The following is a 22306-nucleotide window of genomic DNA, read 5'->3' as shown; positions in this document are numbered from 1 at the left end:
AGTGGCTGAATAAATCAACTACTTTTCTATATATCAATAATAATCAGATAGAAAACCAAATGCAAAATATTTCCATTCTTAAAAGGAACAATGGTATATAAGGTCTATAAAAAACCTTCTGAGCAGTAGTATGACCTAGATGATAAAAAGGCATAGATCTTGAGAATAATTGGAATAATTACTCCTGGGTGGGATGAAAACAGTACAAAGCTACAGTGATGATTTATTTTTTGTGACATCTTGACTGGGCCATGGAGTATCCAGATATTTGGGTAAATATCTGGGTGCTCTGTGCGGGAGTTTTGGGTGAGACTGACATTTGCATCTGTAGGCTGAGTAAAGCAGATGGCTCTAACATGGGTGGCCATATCCAATCAGTGGAAGGCCTGAACAGAACAATAAGGTAAGGCTGACTCTCCACCAAGTAAGGATAAAATTCCTCCTGCCTGCTTTGAACGGAAACACTGTCTTCTTGGTATGGAGTGTGCCAGCCTCCAGATGGGAAGTAAACCACCCGCTCTCTTTTCTCAGGACTTCAGACTCAGACTGGAACTGTACCACCAGCTCGCTGTGTCTCCAGCTTGCTGGCTCCCCTGCAGAGCTGGGCACTAGCCAGCTTCCATAATCTCGTGAGCCACTTCTTATAATAAATCGATCAATCTCTTTCCCCCCATATATATATACACGATGTGTATACACACACACATATTTACACATATATGTATATACACACATGCTCACACACACTCTGAACACCTGTGAACTCACACACCTATGAACTCTGTTGCTCTGGCCTAAGAGCCTCACCTATGTTCCTGGTTATTTCCAGCAAGCCCAGTTCAGGTTCCTGAACCTACCTGGTCTTCACCCCTGGCTACTTGGGTATTGGAAATTTTAAATTTTATTTTTACCTTTTCTTTCTTAAGGGAGAAACCCCTGGAAACTAGATATGCTTCAGTATATGTTATGTTTGGGTATCTAGCTAATTTGGAGGAGAAGGTAAATGAACCTCGGAGCTTTTAAAACCTTGAGTATCAGGAAGCAAAAATATGTATTAATTTCACAATCAGAAAAATAACAAAAAAGTTTAAAAATACCTATATCTGAATTACTAGTGGATATATATATGCGGTAATTAATCACGATGAGAAACTGAACTGCTGGTATAATCTATTTAGCATTTTCATGTTGCTGACTTTATTCCTCACGTACAAATACTGTCCTGGCTAAAGGGCACCCTGCATGGACTGAGTCTTCGTAAATTTTAGGAAAACATATTTAAGTTGACAAACAAAGGCTAACATTTGTTCATGCTTTAATAGGCTGAACATCAAGCAAATCCTACTCCTTTATTTGCTCATTTTGCAATAAGTCTTGACATCACCTTCTCTTCTTTCTCGAATTTGCTTACTGAGCTGGGCACAATGCAGTTTTGATGTGCAATCTGATTTCAAAAGAATCTTTGGGACAGCTAATCTTCTGTACACTCATTGTAATTAAATATTACAGCACAAATGGTATATAAGATACTCACCTTCTTGAGAACCTCTTAGCACCAAAGAGCAGTGACATTAAATAGTATAGATTTTCAGAGGGGTTTTTTTTGTACATTTTTCAGCTTGAACTTTTAACTCTTATGGTACCTAGACCGTGCAAAGAGTAAAGCAGTATATACCACAGACTGTAAATATCTTTATTAACTGCCTTTCATTCTGTCCTAAACTCTCATTTTACCTCCGTTTAAGATCTGTTAGTACACTAATCTGCTTGTTTCACCCTTGAAAACAGGCAGTAGGAAATGCCGTACTGAATCAGACTGATAATCAAGTACAGTTGTCTCTAACGGTAAATGTCACCAGAGTGTTCTGTGAGAGAGTATGGCTGTTATCTTTAACTTTTTAAATCCCGTATCTTATTTCCACTGACGGTCCTTCATCAGTCACTTCATCCCCCTCCTAACCCTCCTACCCAAGCTTACACCAGGCAATAGTTCCATAAATTCACAATCACCCTCAGACTTTCATTGGTCTTAAAACTACATCTGCTTCAAGAAGTAACCCAACTCGATTTGGAGAATAAATCCACCCCACACATGACCTTCATGATTTATTTCCACATTTCTCAGACTGAGATCCTCAGTTTTGAAAAAAATGTGCTTTTCTTGAAAAAAGTAAACAAAGAGGTGAAAACACTCAAAACAGTCCAACAACAGCTCTTTCAACATACACACTCATAGCTCCCTTCGCTAAGTATACCTATGGCTCCAGCTGCAAAGGGCCTCATGTACCAAATAGCAGCTAAAGTTTGAATTGCCAGGCAGCAGAAATCTGACCAAGGAGAAAAGATCTATCATTATTACTAGTTTAGGTCTCTCATAGGAAATGAAACCCATCAGTCAAAAGTTCATTCCACGCACATAGAACTTCCAATGTGCTCTTTAAAAAAGTGAATATATAGTGAAAATGACCAGATATATGGTATGAGGAAAGCGTCTAATGTGAGATACCCAAAACAGAAACAGTAAAAAGGAATGAGGCTATAAACAAAGCTGAAGAAGACATCAAAGATGCCAAAGTTAATAATCAGAGAATAAAAAAAGCTACTGAATATACTAAAGGAAAAAAAAGAGATAAAGGGTTAATTCAGAGAAAAAATGTAAAAGTATGATGGAATAAATAAAAACTCAAGATAATTGATAAAAGGTAAAAAGGTTCTCAAGAAATCTCAAGAGTTCTTTTAAAAAGAGAAGAAGAAGAACACTAAGAAGGAAAGAGAAGAAAAATTACATGAACAAGTATAGGAGATTCAGTGTGTGATTCCAAGTATCCCCCACTTCCCAAAGTTCATGTTACACCACTTTGCTTCTATGGAAGACCCCTATTAGTACAGTAATGGCTTCCTTTTTAGATGAAAATTCTCTTAGGATTGGTTTTGGCTAGTGAAAACAGGTACCAATGTAGGTCTTTCATAAAAGTGAAGTGACAACGTGAACTTTCAGAAAAAGCAGCATTACTCTTTGCTTTATGCCCTTTCAGCTAACAAAAGGTTTACAGGGATGCTCTACTTTCAGAATGCAGGGAAAACCTGAAATGGGAGGTCAAGAAAAACTGGACAGGGAAAACAGAAGAAGAGGGAGTTTTCAAAGAAATAATTACTTTTTTTTAACAAAACTAAATGCTGCATTTTTTTAGATTCAAAGGACTACTGAGTGCCCAATAGAATTGTTGAGTAGAAGACCTTTACCAAGTTATATTAACTTGAACTTTTACAATAGTAGATGCTACGAGTCTCCTGAAAAGATAAAAAACAGGTCAGGAATTAGAATGGCACATGATTTTTTAAGAACAACACTAAAAGCTGGAAAATGATGGGACAATGTTTTGAAAGTTCGAAGTTCAAAATTGTTACCCAAGCGGAGGAGTAGGATAAAGGCATTTTTAGGCATACAAGATCTCTAACAGTTATTTCTCAGGAAATATGTAGGGTTGAGCTTCACTTAAAAAAGTGAAAAGAGAAAGACCTGGGAGAAGAAGAGGGCAAAAGTGATGGCAGGGAGATCCCGGAATGGCAGGTCCACATTAGGACAAGAGAATCACCATTTGAGATGGGACAGTAAGATGGAGAGCTCCAGGAGGCATTTCCAAAATTGTGATAAAAATTCACATATTAGTCGATATGTTACAATGTATCAACAATATACGTTTAGTTATGGAGATGGGCCTGGGGATGCGATAATGATGGATAAATGAGAACTACAGAAAAATTAAGCAAACTAAAAAGAAAATTATTATCTCTAGGGAATATAAGATAATGTTTAAGGAAGGAAATACAGTCATTGATGATGATGTCATGATTCATTGAACTGAAATTAAGCTTAACTATACTGAAAGGAGGGGAAGAGGGAAAGGTGTGTGTGTGTCTTGAAGGGGGCTGCATAGTAGCCCCGAATCACCTTCTTCCATTGTAGGAAGTCGACAGGTGACACACTAAAGGTGAGAGCAATCAAGCAATACTGGTACAGGCATGTTATCTTGAAATACGAAGGCAGGTAATGAAGGATACTGCTGAAAGATTTCTGAGAAGCAGAAATGAGGAAAGAGAAATGTAATATTTCATTTAAACCCTTCAGAACTCTGACTTTTAACAAATTGTGCACATCACTTTGATAATGATATATTAAAATATAATTCTTTGCAATGAAAGTGTTTTGAATGCGGACGGTAGCATATCACCAGGTCTTCCATACCGTGTTGTGTACCCACAAAAACATCTCGTACACCGTCTCACACCAGCATGATCAATGGACTTCGTCCTTCCTCACAGTTACATACCATCCCATTGTGCAGGCATATTTTTGAAGTGCACATTTATAAATAATAAATACACTGTATTGGGATATTACAATCCCAGAAGTAAAATCCTGGGTCAAAACTTTGAAATATTTCTCCATCTCCCTGCAGACACGTGGCATCCAAAGGCTTGGCTTCCCCAGCAGCTGCCCCGCACCGCACCAGTGGTGTCGTCTTCTCAGCCCGGCGGGGGGAATCTCGGATGGACACTGCTGCTTTGTCACACCATTTAAAACTCAGTTCTCTAAAAACTTGCTCGTCAGTCCCCATTCTAAGAATCTGTACCCACTCAGATCCCTTCTCCATCCTCTTTTCACATTCTCCACTCTAGTTCCCATACACACACATCCTTCTCTTCCTTTACAACACTGGACAAAATGTACCTTTTCCAGAATGCTGGTATAATAATGATCTTACTTTCCATGAGCACTGTATATGAATGTGCTTATAGTCATAACTATAGATATTCCTCAGTTTAAGATGTGTGCCAAAAATACTGACCGTGATGTAAAGATACAAAATTGTAAAGAGAGTTACATCTTTGCGGTGATTTTCATCTTAACAATATCTCACAGAATTTAAGGTGTGACTGACTGCAAGACATACCATTATTTTAGGACCTACTAATAAAAAAAGAGAAAACACCAGTATGCTTTCTTATCAGTTAAATTTTTTTATTTTATACCTACTGAATATTATGTAATTCATATTTTTACATCCTTTGGAAGTAAAAGCCATATGTAAAAATGTTAATCAATTGTATGGCTATAAAAAGTAGGATAATTAGTGTATTTTGAAAACTGGTAAATTACTGAGTCACCTACACAAGATGATCCCTACAAAATAACCAACGTTAGTACAAAGGGGGCTGCTGCCAGTATCGGTTTAATTATGTTAAGCCATTAGAGCAGTCAGTTCTGTAAAGCAAAGCTGATACCCTATTAATTCACATGTAAACTTTGCAAAAGCTTCTCAGTACCAATGGACACATTCTCCAAACGTCAATGCCCATTACACACTCTGGGAAGCTTTCTGGCTCTGTGATTGATTTGCCTGCAGAAATGCTGAGATTGATTTCCTTGGCATGCACTTTTACAGCAGAGGGTATGAGATCGACGGAGGTGTGGTAACCAACACACAGTGCCAAAGTCTGGGGTTGACCTTGTTCAGAAAGCCGTGAGTCCACAGATATATATTAAGGCAAAGTACTACGTTGCTTGATTCAAGAGCAGTTATATTTATTTTAAGATAATGTAAGAATGTCAGGTTGTGTTACAATTATATTTTACAATAAGAACAATAAACTGGAACTCATGTTAAATGAATTTCTTACTATTAAATGATTCTGAGAAGTACCACAAACCTTTCATCATGTAGGCCCTCTGTAAAGAGTATGATACTAAAATTTTATGTATAGTGTCATCTGTCCAAAGAACAGTTTGTAGAAGGAAATACTGTAAATGACAGCATACATGTGTTTAGTACATTACTATTTTCAAAGCATTTAAATTTTTTTCAATTGATGTAAACAACAATACAATGAGTTTTTTTAATTTCTCATTTTAATGAGAGGGTAAAGTTCATAAGTGATAATATATAGGGAATCATTGTAATTTACTACTCTTTTCCACTTCAATTGACTAGAATATTTCATTTTTTTCCTGTTTTCATATTATGCTGTAGTCTTATAAAGAGATGAATGTACATTCACTCTGATACATAATAAAGAATAAAGATTGCATACATAGTATTTCTTGAGAGAATAGCAGAATTATATATAATTTTAATGAGCTTAGTTTTTAATGTACATTTATAGGACTGTTCTACATGACAACTTTTCTATGTATGCAAGATAATTTACAATCAAAGATGAAAGTAGATTACATTTTCTCAATTGTTTTAGAGAGCAAATAATGTTGAGGACATCAGGTAAGGTAAATAGACCTGGGTATGTTAGATGAATGGACAGGCATTTTCCTATCAATGGATTGAATCAACCTTGAAAACAGATGAACTACTTATACTATACAGAATCCTCAAATTTATGAATCATATTTCTATATCAATGTAATAAATAATATCAGATAAAGAATATAAAAAGTCAAATACATAGTAAATGCTAATAACATTTTTCTTGGAAATAACATTACTTTTATAAATAGGCTGATGCACAGCTATCAATTTCACATTTAATAACTTATAAAAACAAAGTCAGAATTTCTTATTTTGATAAGCAAAAGCAAGGTAATAGCTGGAGTGTATGCACTGTACATTAAATACATCTTGGAAAAGAAGATAAATGAGCCTATCTTCTTCCTATAATACATTCATATATTAATTTAAATGCATTGTTCTACCTTTGTACAGTATCGTTTTATAAATGAAACTTTTAATTGAAGAAATTTCCATTAAGTACAACCAAATTTTCCTCCAAGTGAGAATCTAACTTTATTATTTTTTAATAGAAACTTTTTCTTTTCTCTTTTATTCTTTTGAAGTAATGAATTATATTAAATTATTCACTATTACTATTTGGCATTACTTTTGCAGGTGGTCCTTTTGCAAGAAACAAATTGTTAGCTTCTATCTAGTATTTACCTAAGCCTTTAAACCACTTCGTATCAGTCTTTCATGGCACTCAGCCGGCACTGCAGACACTGCTAACGATGTGCAGTGAGCTGCGGACCTGTGTGATGCCGTTCTCACCAGCATCACTAACGCGTGCCACCTGCCTGCCGTCAGGAGCGGTGCCATGTTAAACAGTGACAATGACAGAGGCTCCTGCCACAATGACCGCCATTCCACCATCAGTGCATGACTTGTTTTTGAAAAAAAAAAAAATATCTACATTAAATTTCTTTACTGTATACATAAAAGAATACCAGACATTCTCTGTTGACTTTGATAAATAAAAACTTTAAAAAAACTTTATGTGATTCAAACAATGTATATTAAGTACTTTTAAAAGTTAAAAGTACAGTGTAAACCATCATATTGTATAGTATTTTCTATTAGTTTTTCAAAACACGTTCAATGTAACTAAAATAAATAATAGGGATTTATCAACAATTCTAAGTCCCTTTATTTTCTTAAAATAAGTTCACAGTCTAAAACCAAGAAAATATGTCATTGTTCATTTTTAAGTGGTCTAGATTCCAGGAGTCATATGTTATTTTGAAATTAGACAAATTTCTAATACATATTTATTATGTAAATATTTAAAATACATTCTTACATAGTCATTGGAAGTATCTATATACTTCTGAAAGGAATGAAAAAGTGCAGAGTTCAGTAAATCAAGGCAAAAGCTTAACCTGGTAACACATAACCTTTGTAGATAGTAAGAAGATGCATTTTATCGGTCTTATGTTCAAGAATTCAGTTCAAGAAAAGATTGTAATTAGCATTTCACCTTTTCCTTCATTTTTGCAAGTTCTGACCTCAGATCTGCTTCTGTTCTCTGAAATTTTTGCTTCTTGCATTTGTCATGTAGATAATCCTTTAAACTTTGCTTTACAGGTACCTAATTCAAAAATATACATATAAAAGCAGTATTTATTTAGAATGAAATTCAGACGATGGCGCTAATCAAATATTATTCTGATAATAATATGAAACAGTAAGGTACACAATAAAAATACCCAACAGAAAATATAAGGATAAAAGACTTAATCATAAAATATTCCCTTCAATTTAAAAGTCCAGTGCTTTGTTTAGTAACTTGTCTAACCATCAGTCTGATAAAGGTCTACGATAAATGTCTTTTTAGTCTATGGTTCTTTGTGCTATTGCAGAGAATCAACAGTGTCGGTGTGACAGCAGGACAAGTTGGCAACAGTAGTGGTATGAACATATAAATTTTAAGGTCCTACTTTTTTTTAATATGTAAATCCCTTACAGGGAAGTATCAAGTTCTTTAAAATAGAGATTAGGAAGACCTTTTGTTTGCTCAATCGAAATAGTTACCACCTTAGGTAAATACATAAACCCACTTGCCACTCAACATTTAGACTAGCATCTCTCGAGATGGGTTCCACAAAACGTTAGGTCTCAAAGCTACTTTGCAAAATACGAAATACTGCTGTTTTTGTTTAAAGAGACAAATGCATGGTAGCATAATAAGATTCTGTAAGTTCTAGGGGGGAAGGAACCTCTTTAACTATGTTTATTGTATTTCTGTAACTTATTTGATGAAACTTTTTTTTAAAGGATAATATGCATTGATATCCTTTAGAGTGTCTTTGGCAATGCTGCTATATACAAATATAAATATTTCAAGCTTGAGAAAAGCAGCAAGAAATATACATTTGCAAACATGTATGAATGAATGAAACCTGCAAATAGAGAACTAATTGGAACCCACAACTGACCAAAATGTTACAGGTGCAGTTGACTTTTAGAAGAGAAAAGGAGAAACAAAACTCTCATTCTGGAGATCAGCATCAAGTCTGAAACACTTCTCTGGGTTGATACAAACTGAACAGGTCTCCCGTTTCTTCCTCACTGATGCTGTTCTACAGTGACAGTTTAAAAAATAATAGAGAAGGTGGCTCTGCCATCAGACAGAATGATGCTCAGACCCAAGTTTGTGACTTACTAGAGCATGCTGGGCAAATGGCTCTTTAGGCCTCTCCTCTCCAGGCTGTTAAGTGGGACGCCTGTGAAGGTGAACCGGAGTTCTGCCTGGGGAAGAACACCCCACCCCGTACAGAGTCACGCACATGAAATAGCACTGAAATCATCAGGTGCCATTATTGTAGCAGATGTCTGGGGTCATAATCCTAAAAAATTGTAATAAATATTCCTTGATGTTACTGATCCTAGATTATAAAAGCCCAGTCAGGAGTTATTATTTTGTATCTACCTGGATACAGAGCTGAAGGTTAAACAGAATAATTCTCAGTCAAGACATTTCAGGAGAATTCCAGGTGGATGCGTATTTTACCCGGTTTATTTTTAGATCACGCCTTACTAGTGGCAAAGTAGTGCTCTGTTATAACGATGAGTTCTTAAAACTGAATTACAGGTCTAAAATAAAATCATTTAAAAAGTAATTCTTAAATTGAATTAGTGACCTAAAAATAAAATATGAATTGTATTTCTCTCAGCTATTTCCTAAATATCAGAGCAGAAAAACAGGTTATGGCCCTTTCTTTACTGTTACTGAGCAATTTTAGACGAAGAAGCTAACATACTTATCTGCTGTGAAGTTCCTTCTTCAGACAGGACTTGAAAGTGGGATATTTCTGAACTGTTTTATAACCCTGTGGGAGAGAGGATTAAAAATGCAAATGTAAATAGAATTTGTGGGACTACAGGTATGCACTAAATAAAGGAAAAAAAAAACCCATACAACACCTAAGTGAGCAATACAGTGTCAGAGGTTACAGCATAGTTTATATCTTAACTTGACCTTGCTACCCTAAGATGTCTGAGGAACATTTTGGAGGAAGAGAAAATGTTCAGAGGAACACTCTGGGGAACAGACGATTCTCACTGTGTGCCCTTTCAGGTATCGGAGCCATCATCGCAAATGTTAACAACTAACCACTAGGGGGCAGTTCAGTACGCTGTATCTTTACCAAGACTGCTTGGATTTTAAAAAATCATTAAAGATCTTTAAAAATGCTGTCTAAGATGAATATTGACTTTTTATATATGTGACTTCTTCTCTTTTTAAATGTATAATGCTTAGGGGTATTCTTACTAAAGAGGGAGGACTGCACACTCTAGCTGTTAATAGAATTTTTTTTTCTTTTTCCATTTGTGACACCATCCACAAATATGTTAGATATGTAAACATTTATTGACTCACACTACATTTCATTCTTTAAAATATATTTCTGAGAAAAAATCACTGAGTTCCTCATAATTACTTTACACTGTAAGCTGTTAACAGAATGCATGGTTCAACAGACAAAAAAGTACCGAGTACTCTGTGACTTTGAGTACCTCAAGTTGCCCAGTGGAAACCCACATCATATAAAATGAGAAACAGCAATATTCCTTTGTATACTAACAAGTTTCAAAGCCAGTGTGCAGAATGGATTAATAAAAAATATTTGGCAATACTTCCCTCCACAAACTGGGATGAAGACATTCAACTACTTGAATATGAAAGTGTTAATAAAATTCAAATTGATTTTATATTTTAAAAAAGCATTACAATTTATCACTTCACCTTATTTTTGAAAGTAGGTAGGGCCTTACATTTTTCTTTTCAAATATAACATTTCATGTTTATATCCTTAGAAATTTATATAAATTGTTTCTGAAACTTAGATGGATTTTTTTTCTTTCAGTTTAAAAAAACAGTATCAATAGGCTTGAAATTTATAGGTTTACCCGGAATCCTCTATGGAGTCTGTCTTTCATAATTCCAATAAATTCTTTATAGCTTAGTTGATCATCTTTGTCAACGTCAAAAATCTTGAAGACTGTGTTCACTAAATGTGGTGAAAGTTTGAGGCCAGTAGCTACATAGACAGCACGCTTAAATTCATCTGGATAAATGTTACAGAAAAGGAGTAAGTCATTAATATTATTTTTATAATATGCCTTAATTACTAGAAAGGTTATAAAAGAAGTTTTTAAATAAATACGGTCATGATCTTATGCAACATGACTTTTCATTAATCATGTCGTCTTTTAAGGAACAAAAATAATTTGCCGTTTTAATTTAAAGGGCCAAGAATAAGTATATCTTAATTTAATAATGCAATCACGGTCAATGAATGTTTAATGAGCACCTACTATCAGCAACAGATACTTTAGAGGCTATTAAGATGAGTAAGTTCTCCAGAAACTGACAGTTCTGATGGGAGATGAGACACCTGCCCAAATAACTGTTACGCAGGACCACGCTAGTGTACCAACGAAGTGCTACGAGGATCTGGAAATGAGCAATCACCCAGTGGGGGGTGTGGGGTAGGGAAAGGAGAGAGAACCCCAGGGATCAGGAAAGGCTGCAACTTTGTATGTGAGCTGAGCCCTGAAGGACAGAAGACTTCAGCTTGTGGGTGAGAGAAATGACAGAGGAGGTGATGACAGAGGAGGTGATGACATGAGCAAAGGCGTGGAGGCAGTGGGAGGTAGATGACGCACATTCAGATAACAATGAGCAGTCTGGGCACGGAGGAGCTGGAGCTGCTCTGTGCGGGGACTGCGGAGAGGAACCTGTGCATCCTTCAGCAGGCAGCTGGGGAGCTGAAGGCTTTTCCACAGCAGCCATGCCACAGAAAGGTTAATCTGTGTTTTAGAAAGATTACTCTGTGAGTTGCCTAGGAAACACTGGAGGGGAAGGTGGGCTTTGGCAGGAATACCAGATCTGGATTAGTGTGCTAGTAGTGACAATAGGAAGGAAGAGACAGATATATTCCTAGTACCTTCAAGGTACTAGGACACAATTGGTTTTTCCCATTCCCCACTTGCACAAAGTGAAAGAACCACTGTCCACTCCGAACCAGGCAAGCAGACTTCTTTTCCTTTGCGGTTGATCAGTAGGTTTACCATGGTGGTGAATGCTGGTCTGGGAAGGCAGCGTTCCCAAAGGTTTGGGTTTTAAAACAGTAAAGTGGGTTGAGTTGAGAAGATGCCCTATTTGAAAATCTAGACTAGGCAAAGGGTGAAGTAAGACACATTTTCAGGTCTCTCTTCCTCAATGAGTACACAAATGAAGCCATGTGAGGGATTCAATCTCGGTGCTTTTGGAAGAGAATCAACATTAGGATTTAGGGGCTGCAGTTGGGCTTCTCCCCAGAACTTGGCAATAAAACGCCAAGACTGTCCCCTCAGATGACATTTGGGAAATGGCGTTTGTGAGATGATGGCAGACACAGGTCAGATGACCTCACAGACATGAGCAGAAAGTCCTCACGTGGCGTGAGTGTCTAAAAAGGACACTGCCTGGGGGAGGGAGGGAGGGGAGCAGTCGCAGCCACGGAACCCTAGCCGAAGGACTTGACTTGTCGGTCTACCTACAGGGGAGGACTGGGCTGGTCCTGAGGCGAACACTGAGTTCTATGACAGCTGTGTGTCTTTACACAGTCAGCAAAATCAACATTCGATGTTATATACTGCTCTTAAAATGCAGCTAATGCAAGTCTATAGCTGGGGGGACTCTGTTGACAAAATTCAGGCTTCCGAGCCAGGGACTGTGGGTTATATGCGTATCGTCCCACGATGCCGCCTGAGGCAAGACCAGCTGGCTTTTCTACAAGGAGACACACATCCTTCAATGCGACCAAGTGGCCACGAGGTTTGTTCTCTTTGAACTTTTACAAACATCTTTAGCTTTTCCCCATAATGTGAAATGAAGGGTGATACTAATTTTATTTTTATATTTTATTTACTGAATTTATTGGGGTGACATTGGTTAATAAGATCATATAGGTTTCGGGTGTACAATTCTGTAATACGTCATCTGTATATTGCACTATTACTATAAAAGTTTAGCACATTTCCCTAAACTCTGCTTAGGGAAAACAGATTTCCCATTGACGTACACAGCAAACTTTCAGGCAAGCCGATGGCTAATATGATATATCTAATTAATTTGCTGTCAAAGCCCTTAGGACAATGTAGGATTAGTTTTTGCTGCTAATTTTTAAAAGGTTGTGACTTACCTTGCCCTATGGAACGACTTGCAAAGTTATACATATTCAGGGCTATCGCGAAATCTTCTAGGTTGTTCAAAAACTGGAAAAAGGACCTGAATTCATCAAACGTGATGCCCTATATTGTGAGAATATAAGTAAATACATTTTAGTACTGCCAAATTTATTAAAATAAGTTATCTACACTTACTAAAATAAACAGATTAAGCACGTGCAATATGTCTTGCAAGTAAACACTTCCAGGGCACATGTGGAGCCTTTCTCCAGTGGAGTGTGAAGTCCCCTCAGACTTCTTCCTACTGCGCAGTGATGCTGCTGCGGCAACACTAGGTGAGAATACTTAAAAAATACTGTCATGTCAGCGTGAAGTTCCAAAAAACTGCTACAGTAAAAATGGATACAAAATCTTCGATTTTGAAAACTCTGTATTTCAGGCCTGAATTGTTTAAACCCTCCAAGTAAATGTGATGACAAAGGAAAAAAAGTAAAAAAAAACACCTAAAATAATGTCCCCCATACACGTACTCCTTCAGTACAATCCAGCATCATATGTGGTTACTAATGTCTTTACAATGAACGACAAAGCAAAGTCAAAATCAGCCGACAGCAGTGCATGTTCCCTTGTCCCCGCTGCGGGGGGTGGGGGGGGAACGCCGGGACGGCAGGGGGGCCAGCGGCTGCACGGCTGCCAGTGCGGGAGGCCCACCCCGGGGCCTGTGCGGGTCGCAGGAAGGGCTCTGGCACGCCGTTTACGTGAATGGCCATCACTGCCACTACTATTACTTGACTTGAACAGGACACTTATTTAAACTAACACCACATAGCTCAGATAATACAAACGTGGCCACGAAGAGCTATATTTAATTAACGCATCCCCAGTAAAATCAGTAACTGAAAGGAAGAGTAGACTGAAAAGAGCAGAGGGCCCAGAGCTCATGTAGACGTACCAATTTCCGACCTGAATGGAGGGGCACGGGGAGTCTGATTTCATATAAGCCAAGTACTGACTCAGCGATTATTGTCAAGATAGTATTTATTATCAATTTCTTATCAAAATAATAAGACCAAATCTTGGTATACATTAGTTCCACTTCAATTACAGTCCCTCTCTATCTGCAAGGAAAACCCTCAGTGTCTTTTCTCTTCATATTTTTTTCTCTTTATTTATACTCAGGATTGGCTATTCCAAACCTGAATTCTGCTTTCTGGCCCAGCCCCACCTGTCCCGTTTCCCAGAGGGGAAGCAGTGAGGGAGGCGGGGCCAGGAGGAGGGGTTTGTGCAGAGGTGGGAGACCTGTGCTGGGAGCCTGGCCACGCCCTGCTTTGCATCAGTTCCCGCTGCGGCCAGCTGCCAGCATCAGTGTCAGTGCGAGGGTGTCGTGTCAGTGCTGGTAAAAGTGAAAACCAGGAGGATGAAACACTTTTAAGCAAAGTGTAAACAAAAATGTCAATAATTTCAGGAAGAGTACTGTATTTTTTTCTTTCTGCTTCTGGGCATTTGAGGAAATCTCTATCAGTTCTCTGGTTAAGCACTAAGATAATGGAACAGAACCTGTAGTGATTGCACATGACAGAGAATACAAATGAACAACTGCAGGGAGAATCTGAGTTCCAGGGTTACTACATTATAACATTCAAAATGTTTTGTTTTTAGCAAAAATTACGATACATACAAAGGATCAGAAAAATTCGCAGGAAAAAATAAGTCAACAGAAATCAACTCTGAGGAAGCCCAGACTGGACTGAAAAACAAAAACTTTAAATACACCGCTTTAAATATCCTCAGAAGAGCTAAAGGAAACCATCATGGGCAAAGAACTAAAGGAAATCCGGAAAACTATGTATGAATAAAATAAAGAAAAGGAAACTGTAAAACAAGAAACAAAAAAAATTCTGGAGCTTAAAAGTACAATACCTGAAATGAAAAACTGGCTCGAGACATTCAAAAGCAGATCTGAGCCAGCAGACGAAAGAAAGACTGAACTTAAATTAGGAAAACTGAAATTACTCAGCCCGAGGAGAAGAAAGAAGGAAGAAAAGTGAACAGACCCTAAGGGCCCTGGGGATACCATCAATGTACTAAGGTGTATATGCATTATTGGACTTCCAGAAGGAAAAGAGAGAAAGAGGCGGGAGGAACAGTTAGCCAACTAATGGTTGAAAACCTCACAAATTTGATGAATTATGTCATTTTACACATCCAAGAAACTCAACAAACCCCAAGTACAAAAAATGAAGAAGACCCACAGGATGACACATTGTACTTAAACTGTCAAAAGCCAAAGCCAAAGATAATCTTGAAAGCAGTAGGAGAAAAGTGACTCTTCACATAAATAGGATCCCCAATAAGACTAACAGCTGATTTCTCATCAGAAACCATGGAGGCCAGAACTGAGTAGGATACTTCAGTTGCCGAAAGAAAAAAATCTGTCAACCAAGAATTCTGTATGTACTAAACTCCAAATAAGAAGGAACTCTGGAGAGTATGATGCTAAGTGAAATAAGCCAGTCAGTGAAAGACAAATACCATATGTTCTCACCTAAAGTGAAACCTAATGAACAAAACATACACATGAGCAAAAAGGAACTAAAGACATGGAAATAAAGAACAAACTGACAGTGACCAGAGGGGAAGGAGGAGGGGGTAATGGGGCAAAGGAGGGGAAGGGTCATCAAGGAACACGTATGAAGGACCCATGGACAGAGACACTGAGGAGGGAGAGGATTGAATGCAGGAGGTGGGGGTGGGTAGTTAGGGCAGGGGAGAGTAATGGGGGAAATGGGGACAACTGTAATTGAACAACAACAAAAAATTTAAAAAATAAGAAAGAAGTTGAATTTAACCTAAAGGTTTTATTCTGAAACAATTTTAAATGTGAAAAATAGTTCCAAAAACAATAGAGAGATCTCATACACTTTTTACCCTGGAATTAAACTTTTTGAGTTACAGATTTCTGTAAGTTTCTATAAGATGAAAGAATAAAAAAGGCAGATTCTTTAAGGTCCTAAAAATACCCTAATAGTTTGACATAGTTCAACTTCTAATACTTTTTTATTAGGGAAGTGTTTATGAATCAGAAAAATTCAGCTCAACATGTAATATAGATAAAAGACTCCTAATCACAGGATGATGTAAAATTAATGGCCAAATGCAGCAAGTCCTTTTATCTCATTCCTTAGGGGACATGAAGAATTGTTAGCTCTGTCACCGTGTAGCCATTTTAAACAAAGCCAAGCTATTTGCAAGTTTTTCTTGGACAGATGAACTTGATCCTTGTACAAACACACACAGAAGGCAATATATCCCAAACATCCCATGCTTGAAGGGTACTCGTAACACCAGTTCTATTTGGTTGCAACGATGCATTCAAAGACCACTAGATAATGCACGACTGCTCAGAACTGCCGACAAAACACTTGCGGCCAGACAAATAGACAGTCAGTCGTTCCAGGTTCTTAACCATTCATGCCATCCAAACGCTTTGAAAGACCTCACTTCAACTGCTGATAAGATCACTCACTCATCAATGGCCATCTTCAAATGACCTTTTACTGAGAATATTACAGAAATGAATCAAGTGTGACTGAAGTGATGTCAACATAAACTGCTTTGTATGAGCTGATGTTTATGTAGTAGTCAAAGCATATAGCTAGGCAGAATTCTCCTGAAAAATGGTATTCATAATCTGAATAAAACAATAACCTTAATGGTTTTTAGTATACCTGAGGAAAATATGAATATCTATCCAGAATTTTAAATTAATGAATTTTTAAAATTTAGCCAGAATGCTTAGAATACATAGGAAGAAATGAAATATATCCAAAGTATCTATTAATCCACAGATGGGCAAAAGGACGAAGGACAATATATTTTATAAACCTATAAAATAACAAGATAATGACATATGTAACAAAATAAATATGGGGGATTAGATACCTTTTCTTCAGGTATACTGTAGCGCACATTTTCCAAAAACACTGACGTATTTTCCACATTTGTATATCGTAAAAGAATATGAGCAAAATCTTCTTCACTGATAGTATTCATCCCATTAGAGTAGGAAAGGAATTCTATTTCTAGAACTTCTGTTTGAAGGTTATCCATGAACCTACGACAAAAATACACAGAGAATGAATCAGATGAATGCAGAGAGAAGGAAACAGATGGTGCTCGGCCTCTCGGGGCTCTGGCGTCTTTGCCTGTCAGTGGGGCATCACCAAAGCACCCTGCAGCGTCGGGAGGACACTTACAGCAGTCGGCATGCAGTGTCCAGTGTCTGCTGCGGGGCCTCTGAATGCACAGGAAATAACGATCCAGATGTCCAGACATTCTCTGTCCTTCAATACCTTCCTATTAGCCTTAGCAATAAAGCCACTGGCCTACAGGCACCGCTAGAAGGGGACGTTTGTTAAGGTGGACGGAAACAGCAAAGAGGTACCACTGCGCTAGACAATTCTAAAGACCTTTCTGGCGTTAGCATGTTAACATTTTCTTCAATGCAAATACAAAAATTAAGCTCACCTATAAAAATCTTCAAAGTTCAGCTCAGCTCTTCCTTTTTTTCCAAAAAAGTGTACAAGAAGTGTAGTATCTGTTACTAAACTCGTAATGTCATCAGCACGCTTTAAAAAAATTACAATTTAAAGGTTAGCTGCAATAAACAAACAGGATAGGGATACCTGATATCCCCAAAGAATGTTATCAACACATAAGTAGCTAAAATACAAATATACTATTAGAATGAAAAGCATAAAGCTGTATTAATAAATGCCATTACAGTTAAAATGAAGTTTGAACTTAGATGAATAAAATCTATCTTTATCCTCAAAAAATTTTTTAAAATATGATTATATATTTTAGGAAGTTTTCTACCTCAAATGATGCATATAGGGTATCTATATTTTAAATTATCTAAAATAGTTGAACTCCTTTAGTAATCATCTATTTCATTTTTACTTAAGCAATGTATAGTATAGATTTTCTTATACAACTTGAAAATACTGTTTTTAAGATGTCTGAAAGAGGCGCATTCTTCAGATTTACTGAGCACACAGGCTGACAAAGGAATGGTCTCAAGCTCTACAAAGCCACCCCCTCCAACATGAGGTGTTTATTGCAGTCCACATTTATGGAACTTACATTTTGAAAGAGAAACTACAGTAGTATTACTTTGGCATTTACATCATCTATAATTGTTCTTTTTTAAAGTCTTACATTATTTTTTGAAAAATTCCAGAGGGTTTTTCCTTTCCCACTCAACTTGATAAACTAAGTTCCAACAAGTATATTCTTAAAATAGGTTAATTAGAGTCCTTATAAAGTTCAATGACCTATGGGAAATCTTCATTCAGTCTTTTTATGTAGCTTTATAGGTTTTTCCTTTCTTTTCCCTTCCTACCACCCTCCCTCCCTGTCTTTTCCATTCCTTCTTTTTCTTCCCTTCCTCCTTCATTTGGCCATCAACTCATGTCTATCTTAAAAACTCAGGTAAAAAGTGATAAATTTCACATAATTATACCCCTCTAATATATTCTCCTGGAAATACAAGAAAATTAAGAGGTCAAATAATAACTATCACTTCCTCTATTAAAAGGGACACATATGAACTGTATTACTTCCGGGCCAGAATTCTAACAATAAGTACTCCATAAAAAAAACATAAGAAATAGAAAGCATATACTTCTCTATAAAGGATCAGTTGTTTCCCCCTCTCCCACACTCTAAATTTTGGTAGCTTTCTTTTACATTAAAAACATTTTTATTGTATTTTTTCCATTACCACTTAGCACCCTTATGCCCCCCTCCCTGCGCTGCAATCACCATGCTGTTGTCTGTGTCCACGAGTCCTTTTTCCTTTTTGCCTCAGTCCCTCCAAACCCTGACCTGCCCCACCTTAGCTGTCATCCTCCCTATGAGTTGATCTCTATTTCCCTTGTTTGCAGTTTTTTCATTAGATTCCACGAGTGAAATCAGATGGTATCTTTTGATTCCTCATAGCCCTCTTTCCAACCTTCCATGAAGATAGCTATTTTATCTTTCATAACCTTTATGGGATCTTTATTTCATTTCTCACTAAACCAAATATTATTTTAACTAGTATGGTGACCTTTTCCCCTCCTACATTCCCTCTTTAAATCCATGACACTTTTTCTAAAGTGATCCCTCTACTACATCGATTACTCACATCTCTCTTAAAAATGCCAACATGTAGGACATCTTCTGCTTTAAATTATCTAAAACTGTTGGAATTCTTAGTAATCATCTAGTCTATTTATATTTAAATAATTTAGTTTAAGTTTTTAAAATAATCTCCGGTGTGTAGCCTCCTTACAATTGGTTAAGATTTAGAAGATCTCTATTATTTCTTAGTTTAGTTTGTTGACAAGTCCTAAGTATTCTCAGAAGTTGCAATAACCAAGAAGTTCCCCACAATATAACCAACTTCTCTGATGATCTGCTTGCTAGGGGGAAAATGACACAGCCAGGAAATCAGGTGTCACATACTATGTTTTCAGCATGAGGAACCATCCATGGATCTGGGGGATCCATCTAGAAGCTGGAGGAGTGGAATGTGGGGGAAGGACAGAATAGATAAGGGAAGGGATGGTGTTTTAGAAAAAGTTGCTTATTTCACAAATAAGCATAGTGTGGTGAACAAATGTGATAAGCCCAAGAGCCAGAATTCTGGCTTCCCATCATTAGCTTAGTGACCTTGGGGAAGTGACTGTCTCTGACGATGGGATCGTCCTCAGGAAGAACAGCAGTGCCTGCTGCTCTAAGGGGCAGCTGTGAGCATTCGGTAACACGTGCAAACCATTTAGCACCGAAACGGGCATGTTGTGCATGTCCAATAAATGTGAGCGTTTACTGTTTTGGCCAAATCAGTGTATTTCAAATAATTAAAAAAGGGCCAGACAAGATAGAAAAGATAATAACGTTGAAGCTTACTGCCAAAAAATAAAAAAAGATTTTTACAGGGTACACTTTTACATTTTTGTTATTAAAAGCACACATGTATGTTATGTAGGTCTGGGGGGGGGGGGGCCTTAAAATGAAAGGTTGTACAGGAATACCAAAACTTAGTGAACTCAGATAACAAAACTATGAATGCCTTCTCTAGTGATGTGCTTTCCCTCAAGACATAATACACTGAAATAAGCTGGCTTTGTTTTACACGGGTTTAAATAATGACCTCATTCAGCCAGTTTTTCTCAGGCCCGCTGAGCAGAGCAGATCTTCATTTACAGTCTTTCATCATCAAAATCTTATTAGACTTGGGTTGCACTTATCCAGATAATCCAGACCCACAGAGGCATAAGTAAAAGTTTGACATTGGAGGAAAAAAAATCAGAAAATGGAATCGGTGAAAACGTGCCCCCCCCCCCCCCCTCAGTGAAACAGAGGGCTGCGGGGAGTCACTGAAAACCACACCAGAGCCCCTGGTGCCCCGACAGACTGACCCTGTTATATAACTTACATCACAGGAGGCTCTGGGACAAAAATAGAGACTTTATCCCTTTGATTCTGGTGCTCATTGTTAAAATAAAATGAATTCAGGTGTTTTCATAACAAAGCAAGAAACTGCCACAAAAGAACCTGTGGGTCATTTACACAAGAAAGGCCATTATCTAACTATTTTCATTTAAATTTACTGTGAATTTCATCAGAAAATGCAATGAATTAGTAAGTATGCATGAAATAAAAATTTGTCAAACTATTAAAGGGTTTTAAGGATAGTCTTTCAACACATTTTTATTTATTACAATGTGATGATCTTATCAAGCTGTATTCAAGGGCTGGAAGAAATCGTCAAACTTGATCTGTTGGCACAGGTTCTGAATGATTTACTGGAATTTATTAAGGACAAGTCAAGTTTAAAGCAAACAAAAAAATTTTAGTTTACCTATAAAACTCAAATAGTTTTTATAATTCTAGTGCTCAGATTGTATTCAACAACTATTTGACAGAAGCTTATTATTATACCATAAATTTATACTATTTTGGTTAGAAATTGATGCTGGCTGTGACATATTCAAATTTTCACTCTAGCATGGTTTTACTATAATTGAAAAACATCTATTGTTAGAAAAAGCTCTGGAATAAGAATATGAGGGGCTAATCTCAAATTTACCTACAATATTTAAAGAAAAATGCTTATCTCAATATTTACATTTTTAAATATATAAGTAACAAAATACAAATAGATTTCTAAACTTTCTTTCTGAACCAATTTGAATCCTGAAATACTGAAACTATTCGATGTTACATTGACATTAGTCATAATCTATAAGGAGTTAGAATGAGTTGTAACCTAACTATAGTTCGCAATTACCCTCTCTCATGGGGGGGGGGGGGGGGTTTGGAAGCAAAGATAATTCCCAAATAATTATTTTCTTTGAAATACAATGTAAGTTTTGTTTTCTTTTCTTCTTTTTGTTTTCTATTTTCTCTTCCCCAACAGATTTACTTTCATGATGTTTGAATCAATTAATTAATTAAGCAGCTTATGATTATAGTGTGGACTGACTATAGCCAATAGTGTGCTAGTAAACTGGCTTTCCTGGAAGAGACGGCTGATTTGTAGTGTTTGCCAATTTCTATGATATTAATACTACTATCATGGACACTTTCAAGGGACCAATGGGATTTAACAGAATGGCAAGTTGGGAAGAAATGTACAGAATTAGCTGTGGGAGGCCAAAAAAGCTAGCTCCAGCATGCCCTGACAGCGTGCTAAACATCTTCAAAGTATCTTCTAATCATTTATATTCTCTAGGTATACGGAAGAGCTGACTGGTCTTCTGATATTAAACCGGCCAGGATTTGAATTAAACTCAACATCTCGTTAACAGATTGTGTCCAACTGTGCTAAATGAGGTTAAAGACGGGCTGCAGGCCGAGAGGTGCACAGTCTAGTGTGCGGAGAGACACCGGTGACAGGACATAACCGGACGCCAGGCCACAGCGGCACACGGGGACCCCAGGGCTGGTATCACGAGCTGCCCTCAGTTTCAGGCACTGAGAAGCAAAGGCGCACAGTGGTGCCTTTACTTCATGCCTACACAGATGGTTCCAGAATTAAGCACTTCCAGTATGTGCCTGCATAAATGATTACAGAATTAAAGACTTCTAAAATATCTGTACATGGAACACCTATCACTACTTCATGCCCCAAAATAGTTCAAATTTAAAAGGTAATCTTAAAAAAGTAATTGCTCATTATAATTATATCATATTGATATATCAAAGGCAGATTAGAGACAGGGGAAGCTGATTTGGGGATTTTTTAAATTGAGCACAACTGACAAAAAATGAACATTTCTGTGTTTGCCCTAGAGGTA

At 37.2% G+C, this 22306-nt stretch overlaps 1 protein-coding gene and 1 non-coding gene across 5 annotated transcripts in view; one reads left to right on the top strand and one right to left on the bottom strand.

Annotated features, from left to right (window-relative positions):
- The first annotated feature begins 210 nt into the window (after positions 1-210).
- Positions 211-276, top strand: LOC114509020. The gene has a single exon (XR_003685588.1). It is a non-coding gene; the product is annotated as a small nucleolar RNA SNORD66 (small nucleolar RNA).
- Positions 277-5566: 5290 nt separating this feature from the next.
- Positions 5567-22306, bottom strand: part of MICU3 (mitochondrial calcium uptake family member 3) — a 73494-nt gene continuing 56754 nt past the window's right edge. For all 4 annotated transcript variants that reach the window (XM_028526966.2, XM_036011681.1, XM_036011679.1 and 1 more), the window contains 6 exons: positions 17487-17587; positions 16902-17073; positions 12974-13082; positions 10695-10852; positions 9545-9613; positions 5567-7872 (listed from right to left, as the gene is read on the bottom strand). In XM_028526966.2, the coding sequence (XP_028382767.1) occupies positions 9545-9613; positions 10695-10852; positions 12974-13082; positions 16902-17073; positions 17487-17587 (609 nt within the window). In that variant the 3' untranslated portion in view covers positions 5567-7872. The remainder of the gene's footprint in view (positions 7873-9544; positions 9614-10694; positions 10853-12973; positions 13083-16901; positions 17074-17486; positions 17588-22306) is intronic.

This window comes from Phyllostomus discolor, chromosome 11, assembly GCF_004126475.2.
Source record: "Phyllostomus discolor isolate MPI-MPIP mPhyDis1 chromosome 11, mPhyDis1.pri.v3, whole genome shotgun sequence".
In the NCBI taxonomy this organism is placed as follows: Eukaryota; Metazoa; Chordata; class Mammalia; order Chiroptera; family Phyllostomidae; genus Phyllostomus; species Phyllostomus discolor.
The sequence above is the reverse complement of the archived record's forward strand: the minus strand, read 5'-3'. Positions and strand labels throughout refer to the sequence as shown.